This window comes from Penicillium cosmopolitanum (assembly GCF_028827165.1).
Source record: "Penicillium cosmopolitanum strain IBT 29677 chromosome Unknown utg000009l:1.0-9042332.0:1.0-9050551.0, whole genome shotgun sequence".
In the NCBI taxonomy this organism is placed as follows: Eukaryota; Fungi; Ascomycota; class Eurotiomycetes; order Eurotiales; family Aspergillaceae; genus Penicillium; species Penicillium cosmopolitanum.
The window spans coordinates 1,740,352-1,752,691 of NW_026622679.1; the positions used below are offsets into that span (position 1 = coordinate 1,740,352).

A 12,340-nucleotide genomic window follows, 5' to 3' on the forward strand; every position below is an offset into this window, starting at 1 on the left:
TAGTTTGCATCTGCAAGTCTGCACATCTGCACATCTGCGAACTTGCGACGAGGGGTGATCGTACATGCATAAATAGTGCCATCGGGGGGAGCGATGAAATCAGCGGTGACCCATGGAAACAGTCAAAAACATACAGAATGGTCCTTTTTGACTAGATTAGATGTAAAAAACTGGCGAGTTTATATGGAGTTCTGTATACTCATACCACTCATACTCTCCAGACTGAACTCATCAACTTTGCAGCCCCACTACTCCATCTACCTAGGTACTTAGGCCAGTTGTGAAACGCCCTCCTGACCCTTCCCGGCCTGATTGCACTGGGCCCCGATCCTCCTCCACTTTTACATTTACACACTAGCCTAGCTTCTTCCCTCCCCCCAGCCTCACAGCTTCCCGATTTCAAGTTCCTTACCTTTCTCCGCTCTCTCCTCCCAATGCCGTTGAGCCACTGTTACCTCATGTGAAAAAAAAGGCACCATGCCATCCAGCGTCGCTTACTCCGAAACAAGGACCCTGGCGAATGATCATAATGCTCGCGCCCTGAACGGCTCTTATCGACTGGGGCGGGAACCGTTGGAAATGCCCTCGCGGCCTGACGAAGCCCGCAAAAATGAAGATATCTTCTTGAACATTGCTAGAACAGACTCAGACCGTCGCGATTCATTGGGTCGCTCGGATTTTCGTCGAGTAAGTTTCTCTCCCCTTACATCTGAGCTCTGGTTCGCGTTGCTGTTGCTGTTGCTGGTCGTTGCATCGATCCAACCCCATTCGCTCGGGACTAGGTGACCATGAAGCTCACAAAATGCCTACTAGTCACGACTTGGTTATTCAAGCCAATCTCTCCGGTCACCAACCACGCGGTTTGACACCGAACAAACCCCCTCTCCCGATCAGCGCCTCAGCAATGCGGAGAGCCCCTTGCTTGCGCAGAATGAATCCCCAACGCTCGCCTACAGCTCTCTCCACACGCCAGCAGCCTCCTCTCATCCTCTAGACGACCACAATCGCTTCCGCTATTCAAGTTTAGGATCTGGTGCCCGGTCAACCATTGGCGCGCCACGAAGCCGACTCAGTCGCACCAGTCCAGAGGCCTCTCCTCATTCGGCCTCAGTCAGCGGGGAGCGCCGTTCTTCCTTCCATGAACCGCGTCTACAACGCAATTCAACCCTTTCAACAGTACGAAGCAGCCGGCAGCCATCGACCTCCGAGGCGACGGAGAGAATTCGCGGCGAGGCTGAAAAATCGCGCGCGGATGGTACAGAGTCAACATTATCTACAAATGCGCCTTCTACCGTTTGGGATGAACTTGATGATTTAAAGTCTCGGATTCGCAAGCTGGAGCTCACTGGGAAACTTCCGCCATCGTCGCAAGCCGCGATCTCGGGGACATCGAACGAAAGACCCCGAACCGCCGCCACGACCATGACTGCAATCTCAACTTCTCCCAGACACCACCGTAAAGCCAGTACATCCGCTGCAGACGCTGAAAGTGTTGTCCATGATCAGGTGCATCCCCTATTGCAATCCGCATTGGCCAAGGCCAAGGTGGTACTAAGCAGTGACGTGTATTCCGCACTAGATGCGACGATCACTGATGCATTGAAGCTCTCAACTTTGTTGGGCGCCAATACAACCCCGTCAGGCACTGTGTCTGTGGTAAATGGAGGATATACTTCGTCAGAAAGACAAGCCCGACGTAAAGCCGACAGCGTGTGTCGTAGCCTGACAGAGCTGTGTTTGGCGTTGACGGATGAGCAACTCAAGAAAACTCGACCATCCTCCAGTCACGCCAGCACTGTGCAGCCTCAACGATCTAATGGCGGGGAGAACGAATCGCTTGCCCCGGGCTCCTCCTACCAGCGAACGATCAATCACGAACCCGAAAATGTCGAGCGGCGACAAAGTACTAGCCGCATCTCTAGTCGTCTCGAAGCGCGAAGAGCATCTCTCATCAACCACAGCCCTAGTAATCCTACTGAAGCCAAATCTCCCCAATCACCCAGCGTCGCTCCTCCGCCTAGTCGCCTTCACCGCGCTTCCACTACTCTTCGGAACCGCAGGTTAACCTTCGACGACGAAAATGGAGAAATTTCTAGCCCGCATAGTCGCTCACTTTCCCGAGCTGCGACCGAGATCGGCACACCCAGCCCAGCTCAGAATGTGTCTCCGCGCCAGCGATTTTCTTATAGCCACTCGCGGTCCGTCTCGAACGCTCCCCAGGACCAGGGCCTGGGATATCTCCTCGGTCCACACAATTTCAGGCACCGGCGCTTTCTCAGGCCCCTCCAACGCCTCAGGCGTTTACCCCACAGCCACGAACGCCTACTGTCTCATCACAGACCGGGATACCAGCTCGTCGTAGCTATATGACACCCGGCGTTTATTCCCCCGCTGCACCCCGCTCCAATATCCAAGCCGGATCGCGCCGGTACGGCCTTTCTACAAGCTTCTCAAATGCCACGCCGCGCTCCGGGGCCGAAGAAAGCCCCCGCTCGCCCCAGGTAGAGTCCCCGAAAACTCGAATCGGCATCCCATCGAGTAAAACGGCGACCAGTTATACACCTATTCAACAGCCTCGACTCCGTACCAACAGTTTAGGGGCGCGGAGATTTGGTCTCAGAACCCGCTCTTCTACTGCACCTGATGAATCTGCCAACATCGATGACAGTATCGACTAAATTTATGCCTCTCGCACACTCTGTTGACGCGCCATTATGCATGCCTACCGACCACTTAAATTCGGTTACGCCTCCTTCTTACTCACTTAACGTAGCGCCACAGCATCTGACCATGTTTCACCTCGAATATTTCGACACAACACACTTGGCGTTTTTATTTTTTTCCCCCTTAGACGCTTTCGTTTGCATTGCGTGCGCATACTGAATGGATCCGGAGTCTTTCGTCGCATTGTCCAAAACAAACAACTCTTTGACACCATTCGACATTGGTGCATCATGACAAATTCACTATCGGCTTCTTTCATCCGAAATGTCTCAAAATGAGTTACGATATGCCACTCACCCGACAGAGACGAACCCCAAAGTCCCTTTGTATCGACATTATCTCTTATTTTCACACTCTGTTTCATCTTGTTCAAATTATTTCCCTCCTGGGACGGGACTCCTGCCGAATCATTGGTCTCCAGCACCATTGGATACATGTACAAAACCGACCATATCGCCCGGCGTTCATGTTCAATACTTCTTTTTCTTCTTGTACATTTCACACTTTTCTCTTTTTTATTTTAGCCACATCATTTTGTGGAACGATTTTCTCTTACGAATGAATGAGAGTTTTTATTTCCACTACTGCTCGTCAAACTAAACTCCCTCAAAGAAACGATATAGATCACCCTGATCTTTGAAATGCTTCTTCCAGTAAGGCTGCTTCCTGTGCCCGGTGCTCTTTACCAAACCCCGTGGCGACACTGGGCGTTGCCCCACGACCTGCAAAACGCAGGCGACGACCCTTGTGCTGGCCCGTGGTATCAAAAATCGTTTCTAGACGAGTCTTTGCAAAAGACCACGGTCCGTCGTTCAAAGACTCCTCTTGGCACCAGACAATATCAGAGGCGTTTGAATACTGAATGAGATTATCCCTCGCTTGCTCCCAAGGGAAAGGATGTAGCTGCTCAATGCGGGTAATCGCCGTGTCTGTTATCCCATGCGCATCGCGGTAGCTTGCCAGCGCGAAATAAACTTGCCCAGAACAGTAGATGACTCTTTTGATTTCCGAGGGTATGGCGATTGCAGTGCCATGTGCCGGGTCAGCAATCAGAGGTTGGAACTGAGAGTCTCCTGTGAATTCCTCGATGTGAGACTTCGCTGAGGGATGGCGTAGCAGAGACTTCGAGAAAAATAGAATAAGGGCTGGATTTTGTGTGAATGAATTAGCTGAGAGGGAACTGTAGTATTTTCATTCCAGTTAAGACTTACGCTTCCTGAAATCTCTGTGCAACTGTCGTCTCAACACATGGAAAATGTTGGCCGGGGTAGTCATTTGAACCACTTGCATGTTGGCGTCTTGATGCTGTCTCTCAATCTGTTTCTCTGTCGGAAAGAAGCGGCCATCCTCGCTGCATAACTGCAGAAAACGCTCCATTCGGGCCGAAGAATGCTCTGGTCCCTGTCCATCAAACCCATGAGGCAGAGATAAAACAAGCCCAGAGCGCAGGAGCCATTTATTCTCTGCGGATGAGATGAATTGGTCGATGATACATTGTGCGTTGTTTGCAAAGTCGCCAAATTGTGCCTCCCACATCACCAAGCTATTCGGGTACATGCAAGAATAACCGTAATCGAACCCCATTACGCCATATTCGCTCAGTGAAGAGTTCCCAATAGTGAATTCGCCTTGACCCGGGCTGAGATTGTTCAGTGGTAAATAGGCTCCTCCGTCTTTTTGATCATGAAGCACGGCATGGCGTTGTGAGAAAGTACCGCGCTCAACGTCTTGGCCGGAGACACGAACATGATGCCCTTCGAGGCATAAACTCCCCATTGCCAGAGCCTCAGCCGTGGCCCAATCAATATCCCGACCATCTGCTAGGCTCTGCTGGCGCTTTTGAAGAATTCGTCTCAAGCTTTTGTGTAGTTGGAATGGCTCTGCAGGAACGCCGAGCTTGCTTGCGATCGTTCCAACCATATCGTGGTCAATAGAAGTTGCCTTTGCTGCAAAGCTCTCCCGCGTGACCTCTTCTGGTGTCTTCATATCCCGCCATGGGGCAGTGAGATACTCACGCTCAAGTGCCTCGGGACTTGTGCTATTTTCAAGACTCCTAGCCATCTCCTCCCAAACCCTGACCTCCATCTGTTTGACTTCATCCACTGTGACCACTCCTTCCTGTGCCAGTTTCTTTGTGTATGATTCAAGGTGAGGAGTCTTCTTCTCGATCTGCTCGTACATCATCGGTTGAGTAAAGAACGGCTGATCCATTTCATTGTGACCATGCTTTCTGTAGCAGATCATGTCAACCCAGCAATCTTTGCCAAATCTTGCGCGATAATCCGCAGCCATCTTGCAAACAAAAACCACGGCCTCGGCATCATCCGCATTAACGTGAAATATGGGGGCGGCAATGCTCTTTGCTATATCTGACGCATAGGGCGAGGTTCGCGAAGAGTCGGCGTCCGTGGTGAATCCGATTTGGTTGTTGATAATCAAGTGCACAGTACCACCCGTTTCGTAGAATTTCAACCCAGAGAGCCCCAAGGTTTCGTAGATGACTCCCTGACCAGAGAAAGAGGCATCCGTGTGACTGTTCAAAACCATTGTAGACGCTCGATCCCCGTGATTCTGGTGCTGGACAGCTCGCGCCATGCCTTGGCCAAGTGTATTCTGGGCTTCCAGGTGAGATGGGTTTGGCAATATCAAAACATTCACATCTTTTCCACTGGGAGTTTTTCGATCATGGCTAATTCCAAGGTGGTATTTGACGTCACCTGAGATATTCTGACGAGATTCTGAATCGGAAGAAAATTCACTGAAGATCAGCTCGTTTGGCTTTCGACCTACATTGCTGAGCACATTCAACTTGCCACGGTGACAGCAAGGGAAGATAATATTCTTGACACCATTTTCTGCGCTTGCATCGATAATCGCTTTTAAAGCCGGGATCTGAGTCTCGACACCTTCAATACTGAATCGCTTAGCATTGGGGAACTTGGCGGACATGAATTTCTCGAAATTGGTTGTCCAAACAAGACGATCAAGGATTCGCTTTTTCTCTTCTGGGGTGAACCGGTAAGGCTCGGGGACTTCTAGTCGCTCACGAATCCATTGACGTTCCTCGATAGTTTCAACGTGACTACACTCAGCACCAATCGATCCGCAGTATAAACTCTCGCAAGTTTTGATAATCTCTCGGAGGGTCATTGTTCGAGTGCCAGCTGAGACGAAGTATGGTAGCACTTCAGGACCGAGAACAACTTCATGATCCATATCAGACTCGGTGAATCCATAAAATTCTAGTTTGAGTTCCTCTGGATACACGAATCTCTTCTCGGGGAGATTAAGTGGATTTGTTTTGGCCTTCTTGTGACCAAAATCTTGATAGGCGCGGACTAAGCGCACGGTCTTGGAATAATGATCGAGCGTAGTAGATGAAGCTGGAAACTCCTTGCCGACACCCTTGTTGTTTGTATTCAAGAACAATTGAGACTTTTCAAGCGGCTCAAACGTAGGCTCCGAGGTTGGGAGGCCATTTTCGACGGCATTGAAATATTCTCGCCAGGAAGAATGGACAGAAGCTGGATCTTGACGCCAAGCAGTATATATGTGGTCCAGATAATCCGATGAGCTTGCCATAGAAGCAGCAGAGTAGTATTGCTAGATATGTCTGGGTTAGCATTCGGGTATGGCAATGGGATTAGTCCATGGTAACTTACTCGTTGAGGCTGGAGGCCTCGCATATATTGGCTTCGGGATGCCACTAGGTTGTACCTTGCATTTTGGGTAATAGCTTTAGCACCAAGTCTCTCCGGACATCGTAGGAGTAAAGTTTTTGACGAAAGCATTCTTGCGGATGTGACAATACTATATTGCCCGACGCTATCTTCAAATACCCCTCTTGGTAGATTAGACCTCCAACAAGACCGGATCTTCAGATGGTGGCTCAACTTAACCGAAATTTAACATTAAATACTGATTCTGTGGATTTTTTTTCTTTTTATTGAGCTTTGAGTGATTATCGGTGAATTTTAGAATATCCATATAACCGTGAAGTAGCCGATGCGGGGAGAGTGTCGGGCCCCCCATCCGACGTTCGGCATCGCGAAATGATGCCGATGATTGTCGGTTGTGGCTTGTAACCTCCCATGAATCACTAAATGCCTATTTCTTCGATAACATTTGCGTGCGCTGGGCTGAAAATGACAATTCTCTTCACTTGGTTTGCGTCTACAGAACTACGGTGCTAAAGTAAGATTTATTACTCACAGACTGGTGTGCAAAATCGGTCTTTAGCTAGCTAGGTTACATTAGATCAATAAAGAGTGTGGGTGGCTTCTCTAGAGAAAAGTAAAAAGGGCGGTCCATTTAACAGCCCTCAAAAATATTAAGATTTTGTCAATTTTTAAGAAAATATTAGACCCTAATACAAGCCTCAGCTCTAGGAAGTAAAAATCTGGGAATAATTAGAGTAAAAAGTCTTAGTTTTAAGGCTGGCCTGCCTCAGGCATACAGGATGTCCTCGATAGCTTTGCTTGGCTTCTTCTTCACCACCGCCACCACCATCTATCCACTACACCTTTCGTGCATCCACATGTACAAGCCCCAACAGATTATGGCTTGTGTGATTCTCCTTTCTCTCTCTTTTGAAATCCCCTGATACTCTGAGGGTGTTCAAGATACACCAAAAACCACCGAAAAAGATATCTCGCTTGTAAACTATCTTGATATTGTTTTTAAATTTTTGGGGTCCTTACAAACGTTCTTTTCTGTTCAATTGGCTCAGAGATTCCAAGATTTGAGTGAAGCTGGGGGTTATACCCAAGTGTGACGTCGCTCGAGTTGGTCGTTTCCAGCGGATCGTAGTTGTATACTGAGCTAGTCAAATTTGATAATCCGCTAGCCTGATAAGGATTCTATATTCATATATTAAAACATAATTCCGAAGTTTACGGCTGACCTTGGAAGTCAAGTGATGATGCCATGATAAGCATTGGCATGAGCACCTTAAAGAATCGAGAGGAATTACGAGTATTGCGGCGGGCACTAAAAATATAACCATCCGTCTATCTCCAACCAACCTTGTTGAAAGGCGCAGAATTTCATAAACGGTCAACCTGCAACATTGGAAGCAAGTTGCCTCAAGGAGCAAGTCCATTTATACCTGATTACGAACTGACGAACTATTGGGGCGTGAACGGTTGAATTTATCGGAGATCAAACCCTCGGATTTACCGGCCTCAGCCATGAATCAAACTATTCAAGTGGTTCCTGACTAGCCATACTCAGTAGATTCCATTCTTACCAATAGAATCGAGAGAACAACCGTTTAATCATCCACCTTTGCGAGGTTGACGACGCCTCTAACTACGATAGGAAGTTATGTGGCTGATTAGTCATGATAGAAAGAGCTAAAAGGAGCTAAAAGGAGCTAAATTAGGAACTTACGTCCGCAAGGTGGATCTTTTCTAGAGACCTTTGAAAAATTGCCAATGGGATGCTTCGGATGGATCATAAGTATTTATTGCTGTGGGTATCTGCCCACCGGAAGAAAGTCTTAGCTGTCGAAATTTGGTCGGCTCTTGAGTTCAAAACAGCACAAAAGAAGAATCAATAGCCCAATCTATAGACTTAGTTAAGCCATTGCTGAAACGGCCACGGAACGTACAAGGGGTTAGTTAACGAGCTATGTCTTCGTTATCTCTAGGAGGGGATCGTTTCAAGCAGTCTCAATTCCGGCTGATGCCTGGAGAGAGCCCAAGGGGGCTTGTATGAAGCATTTGATTTCCGATTGCGGTTAGTTTTTAGTCTCGCCTATTGGCCTCTTTTCTTGATTTCCCCAAGAGCTAGTATCGGGGGTCTAAGATTACCCCAGTGACTGGGCCCCTGAAAAATCGACGACCGGGAGAAATCTGTCAATTCCTCCTCCTCTTTCTTCCTCTTCGTTGAACGAAGTATTTGGTCTTCGATGCACTGAGATAGCAGAGGCCACAAGGTACAGGGAATCTCGCCGTGCTGGGCTCAACGCCAATCTATACCCCGCCGTTTCAGCATGAAGCCATTCTCTTATCTCGTTGTCCTTACAATTGCGGCATTTCAAACCCTTTGCGTCCTTGCCGAAGACCAGACATCATGTAACCCGCTCAAGAACACAACATGCGATGCCGATCCGGCTCTCGGTACCGAACATACGTGGTTGTTCAACTCGACTCTCGATGATGAACTTTGGGACATGGCGACTGGAACACTCGACTACACCGATGAAGGCGCCGATTTCAAGATCACAAAAGAGAACGGCTCTACCCTTCTACAGTCCAACTTTTATATCTTCTTCGGAGTTATGGAGGCTCATGTGAAAATGGCCAAAGGAGCGGGAATCATCAGCAGTGTCATCTTGCAATCAGATGACCTGGATGAGATAGATTGGGAATGGGTTGGCTACAATACAAGCCAGGTGCAGTCCGATTTCTTTGGAAAAGGAAATACTACGACAAGTGACCGCGGTGGCTACCACCCCGTTGCAAATGCCGATACGGAATTTCACAACTACACTTCCTACTGGGATAAAGACAGACTCGAATGGTGGATTGATGGCAAATTAATGCGGACGGTCAACTACTCAGAACCATTAACCGTCTACGGCAAAAATTATCCCCAAACGCCATGCAGAGTCAAAGTCAGCAATTGGCCGGTTGGAATCAAGTCACAATCTACCGGTAACATCGAATGGGGTGGCGGTTTGGTGGATTGGTCTGACCTACCTTTTACTATGACGGTACAAAAGATCCGAGTGCAAGACTTTCATTCAGGGAAGGAGTATAAGTATACCAACCAAAATGGGACTTACGAAAGCATCAAAACTGTTGAGTGAGTGATTCTAGACTAATATTCTTGCTCCCTTTCCTTCGCGAGCTTTCGATCATTAGCTAACGGCGATACTCTAGGGGTAACTCCACTGCAAAAGCTGAAATCAACAAGAAGCCCGCAGAAACTTTGTCTCAAAAATGGGATGACCTAGGGAACGGTGCCCATATTGGTGTTTATTGTGGTGCAGCAGCCGCAGGACTTATCATATTCGCCGCCTTTGGATGGTGGTGTCGACGCCAGCGCCAAAAAGGGCGCCTTCAGCGTGGATTGGACAATGGCCAAAGAAGTGAAGAATTGGACGAAATGAATAGCATGAAAAACAAATGGCGGTCAAGTCAATGGGGTCAGACGAGCTACCAGCAGGTGCGTTAACAGCTGGATCTTCCAATGTTGGGATTATCTCTTCCTCTTTGGTTCAGTTTCTTTCTTTCTCGGGATTTCTTCAAGCTCTTTTATGTACATATATCCGTGACACGGTTTCTATCTTCTACTAGTATTATACAACTTCAACAACTACCCTCTATGAGACGTTACGGCGGTTCAAGTTATTTGCATCCACCATGCACACATAATATACGACAAGACAGTGAATTGAAAAGCAAAAGCAGAAGGCTGGGCTCATATTCTGAGTACTAGTATTTGACAAAAGAACTCCCCATTTTGTTCCAGGAAACTCAGTAGTGTAGGAAATTTTCTACCTGACTGAACCCGGTATTTTTTTTTTTCCTGCGTTGATTTTCCGGTTTGAACTCTGCAGCCACACCACTTCAACCCCTTAGCATGGACCGTAGTTTCAACGCTCAAAGGTGGTATTTGAGGATATTGCGATCAGATAGCGAGGGCGATCGCTTTTCGGATAGAGATAGACTGTTTAATGTAGGACGCATTCGCGAGGACGTTGATAGAGGATAACGGCGAAGATTTCTCTCACTGCTTCACAGCATACGTATCACCAACAAAGAAGCAAGCCGAGCAGGATGCTCCTTTGTTCGAAGTGAACGCACGATATAACAAGCCCAATGACTGCCACAGTGATAGAGGTGGTGATATGCCGAACTCCGAGTCGTTCGTCATACCCAGAGATCATGTCAGGACCTCAGAGAGAACATAAAGAGAACAAATGAGCACCGAGGTCAATATGCTGTCAAACCCTAAGCTTCCTATTACCGTGGAAAAGAAATTATTAATCCGCAAGCACTGAGATGCATGTTCTGCATGAAGGCTAAGAGAAACCGACGCGGATCGCGACTAGAAGTTGAAGGAATAAAAAAAAAAGTAACATAAATCGAACAAACTCGCTTACACATGACCGCCGCTGATCATGACCGACAGTCTCCGAAGTCGTAAGGTTTAAGCAAAACATAAAGGGAACCTGTCCCTCTTAAGACTCCCTGCCATTGTATAGCAAAGTGCTTACTCCTGGGGCAGCTGGCTGCGGCGAGTCTTCTCGGCCTCGAGGTTTTCGTAAAGGAGGTATAGGGCCTTCTCATTAGCCTGGGCACTTCCCATGATCGTAAACATGCGCTCGCCGGTCTCATCATGCGGAGCCTTCGCGATCGAAATGCGAGCGCCGGAGCTCCGGCGGATCTCGGTGATCTTGGTACCACCACGGCCGATGATACAGCCAACCATGTCCGCAGGAATGCTGATGTTTTGGGTTTGGATTTCTTCGCCATCTTCGGTCACCAGGGGGTATCCACGAGTGCCTGCATCCGAGCTAGGCCGACGGTTATAGCCACTGTTGTCGCTGAAGTCGGCACCGTTACCGGTGCGGTTGTACTGACGGCTGGTGTAACCATTGCCACCAGTCGGGCTGGTGCTTTGAGCGGGCTGCTGACCGAGGGAGGCGCGGACAGCGGGGTTATAGAGAACAGTGCCAGAGCCACGCTGCCAGTCATCGATGAGGCACTTGCCGATTTCCCAGACAGCCTTCTCGATACCTTCTGGGGTGCCCTGCACCTCAACGATCCGCTCGGTGGACTGGGGAAGCATCTCCTTTTGAGCAACCATACGCACACCAGAGGCATCTTGGATGTGCTTGATCTTCAGGCCCTGTCGTCCGATAATAGTACCCATTTGGTTGTGGGAAATCAAGAGGCGAACGGCTAGAATAAGAGAAGAGGTGTTAGCAAGATCTGAGACATTTCAGTTGCAAAAAAGTCTCCTGAAATATTTCATCTTCCAGATCTTTTAAAAGGGCCAAAAAAGCCAGACGATAGAATAGAAATTGATTTGACTTCAAAGCGCGAGGAGGTTAGGGACGAAATACTCACGGTGAGTACCATTATTGGAGACGATGCCTCCCATACCCATCTGAGGGGCGCCTTCAAGAAGGCTTTTGGCGACGATCGCATAGGCGCGAGCGGTGCCTTCAAGGACTCCGGTAACAGTAAGGACACGGTCGTGGACGCCGGGAACAACCTTGCTCACACCGGCTTTGACGCCAGTCTCGTCGCGCAGATCCGCAACGTTCTTGCCAGCCTTGCCGATAATGACGCCAGCCTCCTTGGACGAGACGATCGCGCGCAGAGTCAGCATGGACTGAGCATACTCTTCTTCAGTCTTGGGAGTGACATCGAGAGCCTCCGTCTCGCCCAGGGTATCATTGAAGGCATCGGGCATAGTCTCCTCGACGACGGTGGTTTGGTGAACTTCGGTAGTAGCCATTTTAAAGGGAGTTAAAGGTCGACTTGGAAGTAGGATGAGGTGTGGTGGTCGAGGTCAAGATAGATAAATGCACACGGGTCGGAAGTCACACGGTCGCCAAGTGGATGGAGGGGAGGTCTCTGAGGAACGTCATAATCAG

At 48.7% G+C, this 12,340-nt stretch overlaps 4 protein-coding genes across 4 annotated transcripts; 2 read left to right on the forward strand and 2 right to left on the reverse strand.

Annotated features, from left to right (window-relative positions):
• Positions 1-477: 477 nt before the first annotated feature.
• Positions 478-2,678, forward strand: N7509_008749 (putative LPXTG-motif cell wall anchor domain protein; the record flags this gene model as incomplete). Its single annotated transcript, XM_056633386.1, has 3 exons — positions 478-687; positions 814-2,202; positions 2,262-2,678. The coding sequence occupies 3 exons, from the start codon at positions 478-480 to the stop codon at positions 2,676-2,678; spliced, it is 2,016 nt and encodes a 671-aa protein (XP_056484006.1).
• A 670-nt stretch (positions 2,679-3,348) lies between these two features.
• Positions 3,349-6,410, reverse strand: N7509_008750 (2-oxoglutarate dehydrogenase family protein; the record flags this gene model as incomplete). The annotated part of the gene is made up of 3 exons (XM_056633387.1): positions 3,349-3,869; positions 3,936-6,327; positions 6,387-6,410. 3 exons carry the CDS (start codon positions 6,408-6,410, stop codon positions 3,349-3,351), a joined length of 2,937 nt encoding a protein of 978 aa, XP_056484007.1.
• Positions 6,411-8,719: 2,309 nt separating this feature from the next.
• On the forward strand, positions 8,720-9,906 carry N7509_008751 (glycoside hydrolase family 16 protein; the record flags this gene model as incomplete). Its single annotated transcript, XM_056633388.1, has 2 exons — positions 8,720-9,534; positions 9,612-9,906. 2 exons carry the CDS (start codon positions 8,720-8,722, stop codon positions 9,904-9,906), a joined length of 1,110 nt encoding a protein of 369 aa, XP_056484008.1.
• A 1,041-nt stretch (positions 9,907-10,947) lies between these two features.
• On the reverse strand, positions 10,948-12,201 carry N7509_008752 (KH domain-containing protein; the record flags this gene model as incomplete). The annotated part of the gene is made up of 2 exons (XM_056633389.1): positions 10,948-11,639; positions 11,808-12,201. The coding sequence occupies 2 exons, from the start codon at positions 12,199-12,201 to the stop codon at positions 10,948-10,950; spliced, it is 1,086 nt and encodes a 361-aa protein (XP_056484009.1).
• Positions 12,202-12,340: the final 139 nt, after the last annotated feature.